Raw genomic sequence first — 22,344 nt, forward strand, 5'->3', positions numbered from 1 at the left:
AGGAAATCATCAGTGCAGGACAAGTGTGTAATGTACAAAATCTCACCATCTTCAGATGCTAACACAGTGCAGGTCTCTTTTGGCATATCAAGGTGTGCAGCATGCAAGAATCTGGCACGGACAACCAGATGTGGGGAGTTCATGGCCAAGGCAGAAGTTGAAGGTGCACTGCAGGTGCATCCCAAAACAGAAGTATTGCTGCCAATTATCAATCCGCCCCTTCCCAAATATTCAAGTAGGGCCCCCTCCCTTCATGAAACACATCATGCAATGGGAGTCAGAAACTCTCTTTAGTTAACACACACACACACAAATACAACTGTAAAAAAAGAGAAGACGTTAAAAACAGCTCTTACAAAAATAACGTGCCCCTCCTGTTTCTCTCCTTGGCAAAACTTCAAATTAATACCTGCCATGAGACAAGCAGTGGTAACAGACCACAATTAAATTATACTACTAATAAATATAAAAATAAAACTCTGAAGCGGCATCTAAGAGTTAATTCTGTTACAGCAGGCTTCATAAGAGAGTGGCACGGATTTAAAATTTCATAAGGAAGCATTGCAATTGCCACACCTGACCTTCAATGGAGATAGAGTTGTTCTACTTGCATATTTATTCTGTTTATCCCATCTTTCTTCCACCACGGAACTCAAGGTGATGTACATGGGGTTCCCAGGCAGTCAGCAATCCAGGCAATGACAAGATCTAGACCTCGGCAAGGTGGCTGGGGAGCATGTGCCCTCTGGATTGGCCAGGGCATGGGCAGGTGAGGCACAACCAAGGTCTAGGTGGCAGCACCAGGAAGAGAGTGCAGGTGTCACGGCTTCCAGTTACAAGATTATTCAGGCTTTTTGGTCTACAGGACAATCTCTTGGCTGCATGAGACTGGAAACTCCCCACTCTCTTGCCCATTCTTGTCTTCCTATTGAATCCAGTGTTGTGACTTAGATAAGTAAAGGATGCCAAGTTAAAGTGACCCTGTGCATACTGTATTTCAAAGCATATGTGTTTCTAATAGGGCTTTAGGCTCATTTGCCTCGTCCCTGATGAGACACCCACCCATCACTGCATCATGGACACTCCTAGTGCCACATTACCTCCAAACCACGGGCAGCCAACACAACCTCTCCATTATATTTCATGCGACATTCACCACAATACTAAAATGCACTTCCATAACTGGGGGATAACACAGAGTGGATGTCCTTTCTCCCACCCACTGTTGCTACATGCACCTACTAGATTTTGCTTCTCCCTGGTCCATGGCCATCCTATTTGCATACCCCTCTCCCATTCAAACAGTAAGGCAGCTAGGGGAGAAGAGCCGTACTGAACGTAGATGTCAAACAGAGTTCACAGGAATGATGGTAAATGGAGATAAATCCACCCCACCCTCCTGAAACGAGAGGACAGGTTTACTGACCTCCTGTTCCTCTTCTAACAATACAGAGTGCTTTGGATGTCTGCATGCTCTGAACACAGCCCTAGAGGGCCCAGTGTGTTCTGTATGCAGTCTGCAGCAGAAGCATCCACATGGGTTGACCAAACCATGCAGTTCAGCTCCTGTATACATAAGCTAGTCACCCTACAGTCACATCCTTTCCCTTAAACCTGTGCCCTCTTTCAGCTGCAAGTTCAGATGATTTAAAGAGGAAACCTCAGTATTCCCAAACTGGAGGCATCAGCTTTGGAACTGTTACCCAGCCAAGGGCAACGAGGCGTAAGACCCAGAGGGTGCCTGTCACCCTGCCCTTATCTTGCAGCTCGATGAGTTACACTTGTTTGCCATTTAAACTCGAGATTTAACTTGTTTGTTTTAAACTCAAGAAACTTGTTTGCGAGATTTAAACTCGAGTCTCTATGGGTGAAGGGCATCCTGGCCCAGCACACCCCATGCCAGTTGGTAAAGGAACCGAGAATACCAATGCACACCTGTCTCCAGGGTGCTGCAGTTCCTAGCCTCGCCCTCAAGAGGCAGCAGTGAGAAGAGATGGTGGACAAGCCGTAGTGGGGCAAAGGCATGGTGGGCCCAGTGGTGGCTCTCGAGCACAGCATAGCAGGAAGCCAGCACTCCGTTGACCAGAAGGGTGCCATGGGAAGTCAAGGGGGCGTACACCCCAGTGCCCTCTTGATGCCAAACACGGACCACCCGAGCAGGCTGCAGCCAAGGTCCACCCGCCTGTTGTGCCAGCACGGAGTCCCCCACACGCACCCAGCTGGCAAACACTGGGGAGAAGTCAGCTGTGCCATTAGCTGGGCCCTGTGCAGCAAAGATCAGGTGTGAGGGCGTGAGGAGAAGCCGGCGGACTGGGCTGCCTGCCTCAATGGCCACAAAGACAGCCTTCTGGTGTGGATCTCGGTCGAGGAACAGTAAAACCTCGCTAGGTGTCACCTGCCCGCTCTGGTCGACAGTGAGCACGTAGTCCCCACGGCGAAGCTCTGAAAGGCTTTTCTTCCTGCCATTCTGCAAAGTCACCACTGCATCACCTGGGAAACAGCCACCGGTGCGAATAGCCATGGAGTTATCTAGGGAAACACAAGGGAGTGTCAGTAGTAGATGCAGTATTTGGCTTCTAGCCTACCCACTTGATTTCCAGGCCCCTTCTCCTCCTGCCTGTCAGTCCCTTGCCATGCGGTGATGCTTGCTGAGGCCTGTTTCCTGTTCAAGGCCAGAGGTGTACCCAGGGAATTTTGGAGACTGGACCTAAAGGCCTTTGGAGGCTCCCTTCCCCCACAAATTAAGCCTCATCATGCTTGGCTGGGCAACCACACCACCTAAGACAGACTAAAGAGGATTTGGGGGGCCCCAGGGGCTATGGAGGCCATGGACCTCGGCCCGGACGTCCAGGGGTAAGAGTGCCTCTGTTCAAGGCCAGGCTCCCCATTGGATAATCCGAAGCAAAAACACTATGGTGGGAATGGGCAGCACGGGCAGTGGGTGGAAGTGACTTTCCCTTTCCAGGGCCTTCTCAGTGTCATTTTTACCTCCTGCTTCTCTTGGCAACAGGAGGCAAAGTGGGGGGAAATCTTCATACCTGAAGGAGGTGTAATTGGGCCAGGCAACAGGGAAAGGGACTCCCTTAGGTAGTGGGCCTAGTGCCAAGGTGTGAGCGGAGGGCTGGTAAACAAACAAAGGCACCAAGCAAGGCCCAGGCACCAGAGCTTACTGCTGGCTTAAGCAGGGGAATGGATGTGTGGAGAACCTGTTGGGGGCTCAGCAAGCCTGAAGATTAGTGGGATGAGAGAAAGGCTATCCTGTCCCAGCTCCAGGATGACACAGAAGGGATGGTACTCCATTTTGGAAAGTGAAGACTGCCCTTTTTATCCCAGCTTTTGGCCAATGAGCTGCCTTTTGCTTTTTAAAAAACTTTTAGCTGTATTGTTCTTTTTAAAATCTTTGTATTGTTTTTATCTTGTTTTTAACCACCCTGGGGTCTTAGGATGAAGGGTCTATAAATAAAAATAAAAATAATTGTAATATGTTGCCTAGGGTAGCAAAAGGCCCACATTAGGGCCTGTTCGAATTCTGTCAAGCAGTACTCCAAGCCTCTCCTCTCCCAGGGTTGGAAATGGCGCCAAGGAGTTCTCTAGGTCTGTTGTGCTAATCCCACTAGTCTCCATCCCTTTCCAAGAGCTGGGAACAAAACCTCAAACGCCTCTCCTCTTTACCTGCTTTCACTGACACATGGATGTGGGCCTTGGACTCGTAATAAACCCAGTCGAAGCCTGCCTCTACTGCCAAGCGGGCCAGCATGCCGTATTTCTCTCTGTCACGGTCAGACGTCGTGATGTCCAGCGCTCGCCCCTCATAGTGCAGGGAGTCAGGCAGGTGGTGTCCGTCTTCGTCCCAGCCCTCTGTCACTCGCAGCCTGGTGCCTGGCCACATGTTCATCACAGCAATGGCCAAGGCATTTACTCGGTCCTTGCAACGCTGCAGGGAGCAATGATGGAGGAAACATTAAAATGCAGACTGCACAGGGGTGGGTTTCCTTCGAAGAGAGGCTCCAAGAAAAGAGGCCTATGCTACACAAGGGCTCCAGCAGCTACACTGGACTTTTTCAGCATCTTCTAGGCCAGGGCTGCTCAGCTTCGGCCCTCCTGCAGAGTTGGCCTACAATTCCCATAATCCCTGCCTATTGGCCACTGTGGCTGGGGATTATGGGAGTTGTAGTCCAAAAACAGCTGGGGGGCCTACATTGAGCAGGCCTGTTCTAGGCAGAACTGGGCCAAGCTCTCTTCCCACCCAAGGCAAATTAAAATGTTGCCCCTTCCCAATGTTGCGCCTTATCATATACTGAAATTAATGCAAATTTTCTGCAAATAAGAGATGATTTGGATGTGGGGCGGATTCCAGGAAAAAAACTTCAGAAAAATGTGCAAAGTTTTCTAGAAAACCCACATTTCTGATCAAGGCAGATTTCACCAGAATGCTGGCACCCTAAGTGGTTGCCTAGTTTGCCTCTGTGACTGGCCCACCTCTCCTTCCAGGCACAATGCTGGGTTTCTCCCATAGCATAGCTCTTTTAGTTGCATCCAGCAAAGGTACCTAAAATTCTTCTTCCTCCTTCCCCAATTTCCCATCACTAGGGCCAGCCAAGCTGTACAACACAGTTTGAGCTCAAGAATCCCTTAGCAAAGTGTAAAAGACATTGGTGTGTATCTCTGAGAGTGACTGGCATTCTTAAAAATATTGCCATCCTGTGGGTCCAGTGTACGATCCAGACCATCACATACCTGTTGTGTGCAAGGTTTTAAACACTAGCCATCTTCACACATTATATGTCTGCATGTGTACAGATGTCTGTGTACATTTACATGTTTTGTGTGGATGTGCATGCACATTCATTTATTCATCTTAAATAATGAATAATTAATGAAGGGATACAGGCCCCCCTCAAATGCAGGGTACAAACAGAAAGTGCACTACACTGTACATATGTTGGACATAATGTGTGAATAATTGTATGTGTGTACAGAGCTATCCATGGGCCAGCTGGGATTATAGTTGTCCAACCAACCCGAGCACACATGACTAGGACATGTGCATACCATGAGCACGTATGTCCTTTCCCCCTTCCAGGGTACCAGGGCACCTTTCCCGAGTCACATGGGGGATAGTTCAGTGAATTGCCCCCACCCCATACGGTCAGGAAAGGTACCTTGGTATGCTGGAAGGGGAGAGGATGTGCATATTAATGGCATGCAAGTGTATTTATTGTCCGTGGTTGGAGAAGTATTGTCTGAACCAGCCCAATGTATACACTGTACACAGACTGTACATACATTGACTCTAATATGTGAATAAGGCTTTTGCCTTTGTGGAATAGTTAGTACCACAGCAAGACTCGAACACTTCTTTTGTTTGGTGGGGTGCACAGTGATGCTAAATGCTGATGACTGGACTCCGGAGTGAGCCGGATGTTACCACTGGAATAGAAGTTCTTCCCTTTGGCCTTACTCTCTATCAAAAAGATTGATGGCAGAGAAACTGCAGGCTCTTCCTGGAAGCATCATTGTGTGGATCTGGACTGGGAGGAGGATCTGGACTGGGTTCCATGGCATCACCCAGGGCCTCCCTTCCTGCCATTGCTGCACATCGATTGGTGCCCCCCCAATACCAATCCCTATTCAGGTAAGGCAGCCCCAGTAATCAACTTTATGAATGACAGTGGCGGCAGCAGCAGCAGAGTAGCCCGAGACTCTGTGGGAGTGTCCATTGGTGTTCCTATATGATCTCATTCCTATTGGTTTGGTTTTGCTTTTGACGGTGCTGCAGGGAGTGTAGGGGACTGAGACCGCACTATGCTGGCATAATACGGGCAGAGCCATAGCATGGCAGCCACTGAGTGCCCAGAGCTCAAGGACAGGATCACCGGACTGGATTCTTAGGGATGCTGCAGGACTTTCTCATTCAAGTTCATGTTTTCTGACAAACAGTTCTGTTCCTGTTGGCATTTGAAACAGCCTTTTCTCTATCATTTATTTTAAATGGGCTCTCATACATAACAGTGTATTATTAGTTATCCCGCAGCACTTTCGTGGCTGAGCCTGCTAGAATTCTAACAAAATAAGCAGGAGAACAAGTAACCAGTTCTATAGACTTTTCTTACGTTTCTTTTGGACTGCATTTTTTGCTAAACGGAATTATCTGAACCTTCTTGGTAATAGCCAGGCAGGGAGAAAACAAAACAGCAACTCTTCAAGCATCTTGAAGTCAATCATCTAAAATGTAGAAAATATTCAAAAACCCAGAGAGTTTTTCTCTCTTGATAATATCCATTTATTTTCTCAGAAATATTTAGCCTTTGGAAAAACTTTCCCTCTACCCTGTTGGTGGGTAGCCTATTGCCTAGTCTGTTTTCATAAACAACTAAGAAAAGCAGCCTTTCTTTAAAGCAGAGGGACAGATGGGGTGGGGTTGATCTTGGCCATTGAGAATTAACCATTAACTCTTTGAGAATAGCCCACCTCCTACACCGGAGCAGTCATGTGGAAAAAGCACAGACTGTTGGTTACCAACTGCCCTGAGAAAAACACATTCTGATTCATTATCTGGTTTTTAATTAACCTGTTCTAGTCTGTGCAGGATGAGGGTGGGCAGACAGAAAGATTATGCAGTTGAGCGACATCCTGTACCCCTGGTCAATGCTCCTACCCAGCACTTCTTACAGTACCCCCTGCTGGACTAAACCTAATCAGGAATTTTCTGTTCCAGAGCCAGCATCCTTTTGCCATCATGCTGTGCAATGCCCCTTACTGTTATTTACAGCACCTCAGGGTTGTATGCAACAACTAGCATTCTTGGCCCAGTTCCTACAATGGCCCCTGTTGGGGCTGGAAAAACTGAGCCAAGTGGAGATCACCAGCCACAGAACAGTGTATGCACCAGTCTCAGTCTTCATGGTTCCTTGGGGAAGCCATGGTGGTTGAACTGGTTTCCAGGCAGTTAAACAAGAACATGTTTTATCATTGTATTTGCTCTGATGCTGACCCGGTGCAAACAATGTCCTATCATCTCCATATCATTGATAGAGCGTAGCCTTGCTGAAACAGGAATAACAATGTTGCTGTTCACAGCTGGGCTGGGTGGGGTGGGGGCTGGTCGGAAACAGAGCTACATAAGCAGTCCAGAACTGGCTTTGCACATTTTTCTTTCAGGAAAAGTTTCCTTTAAAACCAAGGTAACATGGAGGGGAATGGGTGACACCAGCTTTAAAAACAAAGCAAAACATAACGAATAAAATCATGGTGGGTGGATGTTCCAGTGTGGAGTGCCCAGCACCTGAAGACATCACAACATGGCACTGGTATGTGCGGGGTGGGGTGGGGTTTCATCACAGGGGCCACCCCATGGGTGCCTGATATTTGTGCAATTGCATTCCACATTGTACTCCCAATCCCAATAAGAGCAATGGCGGCTGAGAAAATGCAACATTCCTGCAACTGAAGGCTTTCCTTGAAGGAAGATATCCACTGAATGCTGGATCCCAGCATAATGTGAAATAACTGCATATTTATTCCACTATAGATAAAGAGTTTCCTTGCAAGCTTCCTCAGGGTAGATATAGCCTCAGTGCCATTAGGAGCGATTTGGACACTTGTTTGGAGGAGGTTTGCTGTACTAAAATATAAAGATACCTGATAGATATTACAGTGACCCTCATCACCCACGGTTCTAGCAATCGTAGTTTCGCATAACCACGGATGGCTCATAGAGCTCCTATTTTCTACTGTGTGAAAATAGGCTAGAATTTGCCTATTTGCAGTTGTGGGGTGGATGGAAATTATTTCCAGATGCCATTTTAGAGACTGGAGCCATTTTGAGACTCTTTCTTAAAAACAACCCCCTTTTGTGGGGAGCAAAAATTCATTGGGAGTTTTGGGGGGCATTTCTGGAGCCCTGGAGAGCAATGTACTATGCAGTTCTACACTTATTTCTCCCCTCTTCCCACCTTTTAGGCATTTTAAGGTTTTATCCCTGGAACCTAACCCCTAAGCCTCATAAAGTTAAGGTCTCTTTATTCGCAGTTTCTGTATTCATGCTAATTGGCAGGAACAGAACCCCTGCGAATAATAAAGGCCACTTGTATATAAGCTGACTTGATTACCTTCAAATAATATACAAACTTGCCGTTCTGGGTTATGCTTTTGTCATTGCCTAGCTTGTTCTTTTAATTTGAATGGGACTACTTTGAGTAATTTTTTTCATGTCAGCCACTGAAAATAATGATTTCAGTACAATTTTGGGGTGGAAGTATATTGAACTTAGTAGTGGGCACATAATTCAGCTCTCTAAAAGTTTCAACTTATTTTTTAAACAGGCATGTTTCTAGCTCTCCTGGCTGAGAAGACAAAAAAGCATGACCAGTGCCTAGTGATCTGCTGAGGATGTGGTAGGATTCACAGTGGTCAGTGATGTGAAGTTTCAGCATCCTTTCCCATGACTTGTAGAAGTGAAATTAGACATGTACAAGTGTGCATGATGCATGTATGTCACAGAATTCAGCTTCTATTGAGGCAGATTTCAAGTTACCTTGCTGTAGAATTGCAGTGGGTTTATAGTACTCATTACACAAACTCTGCATTTTTTACAGGCATAAAATAGTAATGCATCATATTATATTTTAAAATTTTATTTATTATATGTATATACTGCCCCATCCAGTGACTGTGGGTGGTGCATTTTAGAGCATACCTGAAGCTTCTTAGGTGTACATCTGAAATAAAAAGTAAAGCACATGTGCAACGAACTAGTTTGCAAGCATGTGTATTATACAGGTCCACTTGTCAGGGAACTGTGATTGGCTGCAGCTTCCTGTTGAGTATACACCCAGTGGCCCACTTGGGCTTGCCTCTGTATCATGTATGTACTGGTCGTAGGTTTTCACAATCTTTCATAACTTCTCTCTCTCTCTCTCTCTCTCTCTCTCTCTCTCTCTCACACACACACACACACACACACACTCCTATGACTGAAGAACAGCTACATCTGCGTGACTAAAGATTTTCTCACACTGTGGAGATAGAGCTAGTTTTGGGGGATAGGGGTGAAGCAACCAGTTATACAGAAGTTTTTCTTTCAGTATTAAAATTCACTTGCATCTGGAGTATCTCTGTCTTAAGGTAGAAAAAGACCAAGAGTATATGAGATATAACTTTTTAAAAAGCAAAACACTGAATACACAACTCCCTGTTTTCTCATGATGCAAAATCACAGCAATTTGAAACAAGGGTCAAAGCCTAGATAAAGCTCTCTGGGAAGATGATAAAAGTTGTGCCAGCCAGAACTTCTACTTTCCTCCAAGACAATAAACTGCTGTTGCATATGCAGCGAGCTCATGGCCTCTTTCCTTCCCATAATAAGCTCTCTGTACCCCAAACAATGTTGGTCAGCTCTGCCACACAAAATGATCAACTTGGGACATTAACCTATTAGGTTCCTTAAAAAGGTTTCTACCACATGAAGACAGCCAAAATATTAGGCCAGATAGGATTCTCACCTCTTAAAGAGAGTGCCAGGGTGTGGGGATGGGGGGCAGGGGTGGGGGCTGGGGCTGGCATTTAATAAAAAGGGAACATAGTCTTATCTATAGTGAAAGAAACATGCTAGAAGCCCATAGAGGAATGCAAGATACTTCCCATCAGCTCCTGGACTTGAGGACAATAGCTGTTTTCCAGGCCCAGAATTACTTAACTCGGCGAGAATTCAAACTCCTCGGGTAATAACAGCAAAATCATCAACTTTGCCACAAAGAACTCTTTCAGCAGCTCCACACTCCCTGGACTGGTGTCAGTGCAGGGGGGAAAGGGCACGGTAGGACGTGTCATATATGGGACCTTGCCGGGGCCAACCCAGCCTCCCCCTGCTACTCCCACTGGGGGTTTCAGCACCCAGCTAGCAGCGCTGCCTGGGCAGTGAGCAGAAGGCATCAGAGCCAAATGCCTGGCTGGCCTCCTGACTGAAGACCAGAGTGAAGTATGAGGCTTGCTGGAGGACCATTTTATTAGAACAGTTCTTCCTCGACCCAGCACATGCACTGTATTCTCATCATGCAGAAGTGGTGGATTTGCTAGGGGAAGAAGGAGCACATCAATGCAAACTGGGTTGACTCCTCTAGGATGGATGGAGAGATGTAATAAAGATCTGTGCAAACCTGTAGCCAGTTGTTTGCAGTGGGGAGTCGAAGGATACTTTCTGGGGCTATCATACATGAGAAACATTCACACACACACACACACACACACACACACACACACACACACACACACCCAAACCCCTAAATCCATGTAGTTTAAATAAGTTTCAAAAACAAAATTCATTAAATGTACAGTAATTTAATTTTAATACAAAATGTAAAAAAATAATGCTTGTTACTTATCCCATGCTTTTATACTTGTTGGCCAAAAAAACTGCAAAGCAGAAAACAAGTTTGCTTTTTACTGAACATTTGAGTAGAAAACTGACCATGTTTCCCCCTCTGTCCTTGAAAGGAAAAAGACTAGGAACTTAAAAGAACACCAAAGACATAGAAAAACTAGGCAAGGATCCTGGAATATCCCTAGGAGTCCAGATATACATAGCACCCCCTTTCCCCCAGGCCTGTTATGTTAGGAAAGTCTCTTGCTATATTTTACTTTATTTCAGTTCCCTTTCTTCAGCAAGGTCCTTTTCCACATGTTCCTCTGAGATGGCTCCATCTCCTCTTGTTGCAGAGATGATGCCCAGCTTCTCTAAATAGACCATGAAAGGCATAAGATAGAGCAAAAAGGTGTGTAAAAAACTCCAAACATGTCTCACTTTTGGAACAGGGCTGGAGTCAGAAAGCCAGTACAACTCTTAAGTTGGAAGAGGAGCAGGGTTTTTTTGTCACACACACGCACACACACTATTATACTTTATATATATATATATATGTTGATGTTTAAAGAAGTTTTAATATTATATCCATATCCGGAGGCAAGGACTGATAAATGTGGAGGGAAGCCTTGATCCCGGGGTTAGACCAATTGAAAAGCTAGAGTAGAAATTAAAAAAATTAAATTGATCTACTGGACCAGTCAAAAAGAAAGAAAAGAAAAAAAGGAGGAGGAGATAAAAGGTATAGACTGCGCGCACACATGCACACACAAAGATGGTCTTGTTCCTGAACTAAAGTCTTCTCTGGTGTCTCCAAACATCCCGTTTTGGGGATCCAGTTTAACTGTTAAGGCAATGTTCCAGTTTGTTCCATTCCGGCTTTGACACAGTCCTTTTCTTCCTCTCCTTTTAAATATTTTTTCCATTCTATTTCTTTTCCTACAGTTGGCTTTCTTAATTCAGTGTAGTTTGAGCTGAGTTGAGTATAGCTTTCTCAATTCAGTATAGTTTGAGTTTGTGGTAGTTGGGACAACTGAATATTTGTTTTGAGTGGGATGGGATAATAGTGTTTAAAAATTTGATATTGCTCATATGAACAAATGCACACAAAAAATAGAATCTTAAATTAAAGAACCCAAAGGAAAGCAGCATAGACGAAATTTACAAAAAAGTGTGTGTGTGTGTGCGCGCGCGCAATGGGACCACACAAGAGGGCCAAATGCAATGTTAGTATCTTAATGTGAGACTTTTTGTTCTACAGAGACTAATGAGGAACCCTCAGTGCAGATCCTCCTTGATGCTTAGGGAGGCCAGCTACAGGCTCTCCAGCTGTTGCTGGACTACAAGTCTCATCCCCTCAGCCTCCATTTATTGCTGCTGGGGATTATGGGAGCTGTAGTCCAGCAACAGCTGCAGAGCCCCAGGTTGGCTGCACCTGCCTTAGGAAATGTGGAACTTTATTAGAAAACTGGACAGCTAGAAGGAGGCAACTGCAATTCTTATATATGTATAGATTGTAAATGTGTGAACAATCACAAAGATTCTTATAATGTATGTATCATGGGCACAAGATTTCAGGAGGGTCATATCATTAGTGCGGGAAAGTCTATTTATGGTCACACACACACACCCCCCCCCCGCTCTTTTGCAATTTCTTAAGGGAATCACAATATAAATATTTTTTTTGTTGATGATGCAATTACACCTGCAAAGTAAATGGAATGCTTAAAATAAAATATCTGTAATGCTGGACGTGTCAACATGACCATGTGGGTTACTTGCATGTCTGGTAATGTTATACCTTTGTAAATGATTATTAGATAATGTATTGCAAGGGTAACAGAACATGTTTTAAAATCTGAGCCTCCTACTATACTGTTAAAGATTCTTGAGGCGGAAGATTGCAGAATTGCAAATAAGGAACCTCTTAGTGGCAGCAGAAATAATTGGGGGTCCATACTAGAAACTTCCTTTTCTAGTTCTTGTTTTCAATCAAATAAGGCTGTGGGGGGAGGAAATGTAATCTGCATTGAGATTGTGGGGGAAGAAAAGGTGGGTTTAACCAAGGATTCAAAGACATATAAACTATTACATCTAGTTTGACGTCGTTTCTCCACTAGTTTGATATAGTTTGACCAATGTGTGCACACATGCATACAGAGTGGGGCCTCCCTGATTTAAACTGAGCAGGATCTAAAATTAACTGAGCGGACATTTAAAAAAATGTAAGTGAGCACGCATGTAAGTGAGCACACTATTGGGAACCTTTGCCCTATACCATGCAGCTTGGCTTGCTTGAGTTATCAGAAACTCTTAGCTCTATGATGTACCTGCCACTTGAATGCAGCACACTGCAAATCTGGATTGAGCATCTTGATCATTGGAGGAGCTCATGTACAGGTGGCCAGGGTTTATGGCAGCAAACTGCCACAAAATCTCTCTTCCCTTGCCATTTCCCCCGATAAAACTTTGCTGATTCCAGCCAGTGCAGACCCAGTTTGCTGCCATAAACCCTGGTCACACTGTTTTGCAGTGTGCCACAGTCAAAGGGTGGGTGCATCACAGAGCTAAGAGTTCCTGATAACTCGAACAAATAAGCCAAGCTGCATGGTATAGGACATGGGTTCCCAACTAGTGGCACTCCAGATGTTGCTCAACTACAACTCCCATCATCCCCAGTCACAATAAATTGTGGCTTAGTAGTTTAGCAACATCTGGAGTACCAACAGTTGGGAACCCCTGCTATAGGGAATGCAACACCCTTCCCCAAACAAAACAAAACTATTTAAACAAAAACAAAAACCCAAACAACAGGACCTCTAGGCAATGCAATCTGAGGAAATACTCCTTCCTGAAATCAGGGTGATTATTAGTCAGCTCTTGAGAATGGATAGAATGTACCTATAGAATCATCCCAAGTTCTATTTGTACTGGGGCTCAAGCCCAGGTCGCCCACTTCCTGTCTCCATTTATAGGCCAGGCCCAGAGGAACCAAAGCCCTTCCTGCAATTCTTTCCTCTGTTCTCTGTACACCCCCATAGCCATTCAAAAATCTAATGCCTGCTGCCAACCCTCACCCACCCTGCCTGCAGATGGCATGTTGTGACTCAGCAGCAGGAAACTAGAATGAAGCCAGCTTTCTGCCCACAAGAGGCAAAATGTCTTTATCCCAAGAAAGAGAATCCCTCCTCTCCCCTCCTTGCTCCTGCTCCCTCTTTCTCCAGCAAATAGTTACTAAAGGGCAGTTATACACATGCAAAGTAGGACACAGGCAGGTTCCTGCGCCCTCTGCAGTGACATGTCCTGATCTTAGGGATAGCTAGGCTATAGTGCAAACTTGGCAAACCATAGATAGATAGATAGATGTTTTCTATCTATCTATCTATCTATCTATCTATCTATCTAATTTGTATACCGCCCCAAACCTTTGTCTCTGGGCAGTTAAACATACAGTATGTACAAGCCTATATGTTGCTAGACATAACTCTTCTGTCAGGTTACATGGTATAATGGTACAACCCAGCAATTACTAATGGCTGCCCCCACCTACCCAGAAAAGGGCCTGCAGACTTCCAGCATGACTGCCCTATTCCATAGGCAAGGGCAGTTCATGGTGGGCGGAGAGGTGGCTTCCCCGTACCCCTATTTCTGTTTCAGAAATCTACCAGCTCACCCACCCATCCATGCACTTTACCCTTTCTGTGCCCCCCTCTCATTCCCACCCCATCCCTGTTGCCGCCACTGTTCATATGCCATGCCAAGGTATTGCCTGTGAAGGTATAATTGTGATAGGATGATTCCTAGAACCTTCAAACATTATTGGGAACCACCTACATTCTCTAATGCTTGAATGCATGTTAGTGCTTTTTTTCCAAATCTCTGCTGCCACGCCTTTGTATACATACACTCATTTTAAGAAGGGGCAATTGTTCCAACAATACCACAAGCCTGGATAATGTGTGGCCTACAAGCCACCTACTGCGCCCCCGCTCCTTTTATATTCCCAGAAAGGCAGCAGAAATGTGTTGAGGCAGTGGTGGGCTGCATCATGGGCAGCATGTTGTAGCGGTCAGTGTGCTACTGTAACCATGCAAGTATCACTACAGTTTGTACACACTTACAAGTCTGGTTAGGGGAGAGAGACTTGGGGAAAGTATTTTGCTTTGATGTCATGTTTAGGAACATAGGCGTATAGGAAGCTGCCTTATACTGAGTCAGACCCTTGGTCTATCTAGCTCAGTATTATCTACCCAGACTGGCAGCGGCTTCTCCAAGGTTGCAGGCAGGAATCTCTCTCAGCCCTATCTTGGAGATGCTGCCAAGGAGGGAACTTGGAACCTTCTGCTCTTCCCAGAGCAGCTCCATCAGGGAATATCTTGCAGTGCTCACACATCTAGTCTCCCATTTATATGCAAACAGGATGGACCCTGCTTAGCTAAGGGGACAAGTCATGCTTGCTACCACCAGACCAGCTCTCCTCTCCGCAAGACTCTTGTTTAAGACCAACAGGCTAACCTGAACCTTCACACCAGCGCAGCTTCGCTTAGCAAGCCTCTCCCTGTGAACACAGAGGAAGTGTGTGGGGGGATGGGGCCACTGCTCAGTGGCGGAGGAACGCCTGCTTGGCATGCAAGAGTACCCAGGGTCAATCCCTGGCAGCATCTCCAGGGAGGGCTGAGCCATTTTGGAAGGGCGGTATATCAATCGAATAAATAAACAAATAAAAAAGAAAAGACTCCTGCCTGGAACTTAGGAAGGTCGCTGCCAGTCGGTGTAGAGACAATACTGACCTAGATGGACCAGTGGTCCTTTGGTCTATAAGGCAGCTTTCTCTGCTCCTGATGGACCCGGCTAAACGCCCATCTAGTATGGAATCCCACTTCCCATCGTGGCCTGTCAGATGCCTCCAGGAAGCCAACAAGTAGGGCTGGAAGGCAATAGTTTCCCCTGCTATCTCACCCACCCCCAGTTCCAGCAGCTGGTATCCAAAGGTATACTGCCTCTGAACATGAAGGTTCTATTAGCCATCGTGGTGAGTAGCCACTAATGGACTTAATCAATGTGTCTACTCTCCATTAAAAGTCATCTAAGCCAGTGGCCATCACTAGATCTCAAGGTAGTGGATTTCATAAATTAAATCATGTTGGTTCAATGATAGCCATCTGACCATCACATCATGATGAGTGAGTGAGCCTGCACATGCCACCTGGCAGGCCATCCCCACATAAGTCATGTGAGGCTCGGATGGAACACCCAAACCATACCTATACCTATTCACTCCATTTTAAAATGTCACCACCCATGCAATTAGACACCATCTGGACCTTCTGCCCCCCGTGACCGCTTGTGGGGAGCACATTGGGTTGCATGCACTTGCTCCTTATCAGGCGTTAGATGACCATTTTGTCCAAACCAGCCCTGCGTTTCCTGCCTGGGTGTGTGGCCTGCAGTTGTATTGAATGCTACAGGAAGGAAAGGGGCTTGCTGCCCCAGCACCACTGGAATGGGCCTGGGCAGCCCATCTTCTTGGCACTTCTGCCTCCGCTGCCTTGGAACACAAACTGGGGGAGGTGGGGGGGAGAACTGAAGTCCTTAGAATCCTCCTGAGATCTTAAAGAGTTCCTCAGCAGATGTCTCATCCTTGCATATTTGGAAAGGTAGAAATGCAGTTCACACCATTATAATTAGGGCCGGACAAGTGTCCTCTCCTAGATGGGGAGCTGTGTGCCCTCCGGTTTATCGTTGTGTGTGAGCGGGAAAGCAAAGTTGGAGGAGGAGGGAGAGAGCAGCTGGGTCAGAGGGCGTCTCCCCTTACCTTGGTAAAGTGCTGGGTGCGAGAGCTCGGTAGGACAGTGCCGTCCGGCCCAGCTGCTATCCCCCAGATGATCACTCCCCCCGACCTTGCTTTCCCCCTTTCAATCAGAAAACAAGAGCGTGCACAGCTCCCAAAGGGATTCATTATAATCGTGTGAACTGCCATAGAATGAATGTAGATGGAGTCCTGGGCCACAACTCTCAAATGATCCTCATTGGCACTCATAGTTAGCTACATACTGTCTGTCCTCTTAGTTTTGCAAAGCTCAAAAAGAATGAACCTTACTGGTTAGGAGACAGAATTGGATACATGTATAAAGAAGTTTGTTTTTATTCTGGCACCCTGTTTGTGGTGCTCCCTCAGTCCATTGAGACACTGGCACATTCAGAAAGCGAACACTGAGCAAGATGGACTCATGCCCAACAAGAAAGTGTTGGGGTACCTCTATGGATGAGGGTTTGAGGACTATTAACCACAACACATGTGAGGTCCAGATGCAGTTTTCCCCCAGTCAGGCTGATCAGTGGAGTTCTTATTTTTGCTTTCCTTTTGCACAGTTTCTCTCAAACTGTTTGAGTTCCACTTTCCCCCCACCTTCTAAACCTACTCTGAATTCTGGGCTGCCTAAACCCAACCAGTGGCCATGCAGGGATCTTCAAGCACAGCAGTGCTCATGCAGTCTTCAACCAAGTGCAAAGATCTGTGAGTAATCAACACGGGCTTTATAAAAGGGCATCCCCAGCCTCTCCTAAAACCACACATTGGGGAACATCATTAAATGAAAAAAATGAATGAATGTATGTATGAATGAATGAATGAATAAAAGCAAGCAAACCAGAAGCACATCCCAAATTGCACAGGAATGCTGCCCAGTGAAGGAGCAATCACTCTCCACAAATCGACGTGTGGATCAGTGAGAATCCTCTAAGGGGCATTCAGCCCATCCACCTCTTGGCTGCGAGTGAGGCAGGCTTCATTTGCCTCAGGGTCCCCTCTCTTCCCGAAACAGCGTGTTCCTCACTCCACTGTTTAAGAACCTCTGATGAAGCCTCTCTAGCCTGACCTTCATCATCCATCGTTAGCTACTTCACAAGCACTTTAGGCTGAAGCCCTGCCCTTTCCTGGCTCCTGTTCTGGGCTGTGTGGGTTAGTCTGTGGGCACGTCCTGGGACTTGATGACCTTCTAGCTTTTCTAACCTTTCAGACATGAGCAGGCAGGACATTGCAAAGTCAAAGAAGAGAACCAGGAAGGAAGACTTAAAAGGAGGGCATATTTCACTAAAGGAGAGCATATTTCACTCGTAGGAAATGTGAGGGATCACGCCAGGGAATTCCCCCCACTTAGAAACAGACTGGAACCATTTAATTGCTAAAGCATCACTTTTGCAAGACAGCGTATAGTTGCAGGGTTACAGTAGCACAGACCTGTACAACGTGCTGCCCAGTAAACTATGGCCCTATCCTCAGTACACTGCATATTAGTGATGTGCAGAATGTTTCAACCACAACATGTTTTGACTCGAAATGGGCCACTTTGAGTGTTTTGAGCTCAAAACAGTACACCCTTTAAATAAAGGGCCTGTTTCAAGTTCAGAGCAGAACAACCCCCGTTTCGATTAAAAACGTTCTGAGAGCCATTATGGAGGCCGTTTTCCTCTTGCTGATTGGTTTTCTAGCACTGGTTTCCAATTGGCTTGCGATCTCCTTGCTTCTTGGTTGGCTTGTTATCATACCAATCAAGTGTTGTCATGGGCAACTGTGTCCCCATTGGCTGGGGGGGAGCGGGGGATACACAAAAGGAGGGAATTTCAAAATATATTCAAAGGGACAAGAGAGAGAGAGCCTTTATAGTGTGCCTCTCTTTAAAAGGATACATCAGGAGAGGAGGAAGGAAGGTTTGATTTTGTGGTTTTTATTATAGCACTGAGTATAATATGCTATGCTATTGCTGCTATAACTATCTGGTTTTGCTGGATCTCAGATTGACAAAGGCAGAACTTGGGTGCCTACCTTCCATGAGTTGTGGTTTGTTTTGTTTGTGAGGTAGTGTTGTGGTGAGAAATGGACAATGGCTGCTCTCTCTCTCTCTCTCTCTCTCTCTCTCATATATTTCTTGGTGATTACTGTGATGAACTCCATGTCTGGCCTTGAGGCTAACTTGTGTTTCACTCACTGCTCTGCAATCTGCATTGCAAGGTGTACTCAGTCAAATGTGGCTGAAGTTGCTCTAGTGGAGCTTATGCCCAGCTGCGGAACAAGGCTGGCAGCGACCTGTGTTCAGCTGCCGCCGTGGCCCCTGGCATCACCCCCACGTCTGACGTCAAGACGTAGGGGCCCGGCTAGCCATGCCCCCATGTCTGATGTCAGACGCGGGGACGTGGTCTCTCTCCCAAGCGGGGCTATGTGACCCCATTTGAAAGGCAGATCGGCCCATGCTGTGCTGGGCAGTGCAGGCCAGAGTGACTCTCCCTGCCCTTAATGGCAGGGAGAGCCATTCCAGCCACGCTGCCAATGCAGTGCGGGCTGATCTCCCTCCCAAACGGGGCTGCACGGCTCCATTTGGGAGGGAGATCAGCTCCGCTGCATTGGCAGCAAGGCCAGGAGCGGCTGTCCCTGTCTTTAAAAGCAGGAAGAGTCACTCCAGCCCATGCTGCCAATGCAACATGGGCCAATTTTGTTCCCAAATGGGGCCACGCGGCCCTATTTGGGAGTGAAATAACGCCCCCCTTGTCTGACATCAGACGCAGGGGGCATGTCAGGGCCACGAGGCATGGCCCCTGATTGGTGGCGGCCCGGGTTCTTTGAACCCATTCACCCAATGGTGGCTCCGCCCCTGCGTATGCCAATGCTTGTTGTTAAGGGTGCTGCTGTGGCAGCTGTTGCAATGCTAGGAACTTAAGGAGTCGTAATTGTGTGTGAAAGAGCAATTTGTGCCAACTATGTTACTGCAGCACAGGCACTGTGGCTGGGAGTGGATTCTGGACCAGTGATTCTTTTTTGGCCATTTTTGGACTGTGTTTGAGATGTGTTGGGAGTGACAAATTCTCTTTTACTGTGTGTTTCTGCAGTGTTTTTCATGGCGGGGTCACAAAATGCATTGCAAACTGCAAATGCAAAAACTTGTGTGTACACACTGTGAGTGCAGCTTGTTCAAGCCATAGGGAACAATGGGGAAACTCGAAACACTCCATTGTTCCCCATGGGTAGCTCATAGGTACACCAAAGTGGGTTGTATGGTAGGGAATGATGGGTGCTACCTATCACCCAACACTCAAAATAAATGGGCAAGTGAGCAATTTTTTTAACCTTTTCCCAAAAACATAGGATCCTAGGGCTTTTTTTTTGGAAAAGTTAAAAATTTGTTTAAAATTGCCTGCTTGACCATTTATTTTGTGGGTTGGGTGGTAGGTAGTACCCATCATGCCCTATTTCCTTATCCACTTTGGTGTCCCTAGGAGCTACCCATGGGGAACAATGGGGTATTTTGAGTTTCCCCATTGTTCCCTATGGCTGAAACACTAGAAACAAACAGCTGGTTCAACCACTGTTTTGAAGAAACGTTTTGGCCATTTTGTGTTTCGTTTAGAGCTTGAAACAGAATGCAAAATCCATTTTATGCACTTCCCTACTGCATATATGATCTTCAGGAAAGCCTTAACAGGATTAATTAATTTATTGCATGTGCATTTTGTTTTCACTAAAAAATTTCAAGCTGACCAACCACCATAGAGCATTCCAAAACACCATATTATAATTAAGATGTAATATTAATAACTCACTGTAACAATCCATTTGAGTAACAAATCCAAATTATATTAATAAAGGATCCTTAAGAACAATTCGTACATTTTAAAACACTTTTCTTTATACATTATTGTTTGGAAATTAAAACAGTACAGCTTAGCTTTCCATTCCATATACTTGCAGCAAGATAACACTTGCACAGCCCTCAGGGCATTTTGAGACATTACACTGAGAACCACCTTCCAGACTCTCACTCTCTGCCTGAATGGGGCAATATTGTGTTCTCCTGTTAGGTATGTAAGATATTATTTCCCAAAATAATTCTAAATGACAAAGAAGCATGAACAGGAAGCCATTTACAACAAAGGGATCTTTCTGGATGAAAGAGAACTATAAACCCACAAGTTTATGTTCACCCCACAATCATGAATTCCCAGGTAAAGGGCAGTATGCAATGATACCGGAGTAGCAGTTAATTATGGCCACGTTCTTATCTGATCAGTGGCAATTCCTGCAAGTGGATATTGGCAACATGTAGTGCTTCATGTTTGCAAAGAGAGGTGCTGGGGTGCAAGCCTGCTGGGAAGCCACACTTTCCACCTGGAACGTTTGTCTCAGGTATAGGAGGTACTGGGGTTTGCTCTGATGATTTAATCAGCAATGAGAGGAAAGGTGGTTAACATATGCTCAGGGGCGCTCTTTTTGAACACTTCCAAAGTGTCCGGCGGAGAGGCGATCTAATTAAATCTTGCCGAGGGGGGAGACCCTAGCCATCGGGAGTGGGGCTCCTCCAGGCCCGCCCGCCTGCCGTACCCACCTCAGTCATCAAGCGGTCTGCACCTGTATCCTCTTCATCCTTGAAGATGATGTCTGGGTTGTAATTGGGCACGAGGTCCTTGAAGCGTTCGGAGTGGCGGCTGACTTTGCCCTCGGCTTTGCCGCTGGCACCCAGGGTCTGCTCGGCGACGTTGGGCACAAACTGCTTGTACTGCAGCGGCGTCAGGTGCTTGCGGGAGTACTGCTTCCGCCCCACCGGCCCCCTGCCTGGGCCGCAGCCCCGGGCGGGGAGGAGGACGAGGCAGCTCCCCAGGCAAAGCCCGAGCAGGCTCAGCAAGGCAAGGCGGGGCCGGCCCATTGCCGCCAGGGGCTGGGCGGCGGGCGGGCAGGCGGGCTGCCCAGCGGTGGGGAAGTCCCCCTCAGGCGCCAGGCGCACTGCCCGCCGAGGGGGGCGTCCGCATGGCCAGGCTGCGCTGCGAGCTAAGGGCTCCCTCTGCACTCCGGCCCCGTCCAGGTGCCCACGCCGGCGGCGGCTGCGAGAGCGAGCCCTCTGCGCCCCAGGCAGGAGGGGGAGCCCGTCTGCTGCTGCTGCTGCTGCTGCTGCTGCTCCCGCGATGCCACCCGCTGCTGGCTGCCCTCGAGCGCGCTGGCCCCTCCCAGTGGCGGCAGCACCCTTGCAAAGCGACCATCCCACCTCCCAGCACCTTCCGGAGAGCAGCCCAACGCCGCCCCTTCTCGCCAAGAGCCACCGCGGTGCTGCCCAGCTGGGCGAGCGCCCCGGGCGGCGGCGGCGGCGGCGGCTGCCCTCCTCCTTTCCTCGCGTGGCCGGCGCGAGCAGCCAACCCGCACCCGGCCCTTCCTTGGTCGCTTCGGCTGCCCAGCCCGACTCCGCCTTGAAGTTCATCCCGCCCCCCCCCCCGCCGGAGAAGTTGTGCTGCCGCCCGTGCCAAGGCTTTGTAGAGGCTCAGGGGGGCACCGGGGCGGGCGGGGGAGAGTCTCTTTCCCACAGGGCCGGCACCTAAGAGGGCGCGCGCACCCAAAGCCCCTCGTCCGTGGAGACCGAGAGACCACTCCTGTTTCAACCCCCCTCTTTCTTGGGGTGGGGGCTGCTGACCGGGACGGACAACCTTCTCAGCCAGCCCCCCCCCCACTTGGCATCACCTTCTACGAGACGCGGGGAGGGAGAGAGAGAACACTAGTGGCGTCCTCAAACTCAACCAGAACGTCTAGCAGCAGCGCCAAGGCAAAGCCAGCCCCCTCCAGCGGTTTCTCGGGGCACGGAAGATGCACGCACAGGTGGTTCTTCTTGCTCGCCGACAAGATTCTTGTGTATGTTCCAGTTCGCACTGGAAAGACATCCAAGGAACTGCTTGATGATGATGATGATGATGATGATGATGCTAAGACAATGGGGGAATGGCCCTTGTTACTCTTACCTTCTCAGTTGGTCCTAACAAAGGGGACTGATTTTAGCGACGACTGTTAGACTCGGTGGCTGCCAAGCTTGGATCCCGCAGCTGTTGTTGGACCACAATTGGCACCAGCCCTGGCTCAATGGCTGAAGGGCCCCTGACCTGAAGCGGTGCAAGTAACAACTCTGATCACTAGGTGGCACTATTGCTTCACAAGAGCAAAACATCACCACCCC

At 47.4% G+C, this 22,344-nt stretch overlaps 1 protein-coding gene across 1 annotated transcript; it reads right to left on the minus strand.

Moving 5' to 3' along the window:
- Window positions 1-271: 271 nt before the first annotated feature.
- On the minus strand, window positions 272-21,824 carry DHH (desert hedgehog signaling molecule). Its single transcript, XM_053303943.1, has 3 exons — window positions 20,737-21,824; window positions 3,673-3,934; window positions 272-2,529 (listed from the first exon to the last, which is right to left on the minus strand). The coding sequence occupies exons 1-3, from the start codon at window positions 21,598-21,600 to the stop codon at window positions 1,862-1,864; spliced, it is 1,794 nt and encodes a 597-aa protein (XP_053159918.1). The 5' UTR covers window positions 21,601-21,824; the 3' UTR covers window positions 272-1,861.
- Between the last annotated feature and the right edge of the window lie 520 nt (window positions 21,825-22,344).

Source organism: Hemicordylus capensis, chromosome 2 (assembly GCF_027244095.1).
Source record: "Hemicordylus capensis ecotype Gifberg chromosome 2, rHemCap1.1.pri, whole genome shotgun sequence".
In the NCBI taxonomy this organism is placed as follows: domain Eukaryota; kingdom Metazoa; phylum Chordata; class Lepidosauria; order Squamata; family Cordylidae; genus Hemicordylus; species Hemicordylus capensis.

What these genes read in the sequence shown, in the direction of transcription:
- DHH (XM_053303943.1), bottom strand. Translation starts at nt 21,600, where the DNA reads ATGAACTTCAAGGCGGAGTCGGGCTGGGCAGCCGAAGCGACCAAGGAA. An exon ending in CAGACCGCTTGATGACTGAG is followed by an intron (nt 3,935 to 20,736) that starts GTGGGTACGGCA and finishes TGCTCCCTGCAG; the next exon opens with CGTTGCAAGGACCGAGTAAA. An exon ending in CCATGTGTCAGTGAAAGCAG is followed by an intron (nt 2,530 to 3,672) that starts GTAAAGAGGAGA and finishes GTGTTTCCCTAG; the next exon opens with ATAACTCCATGGCTATTCGC.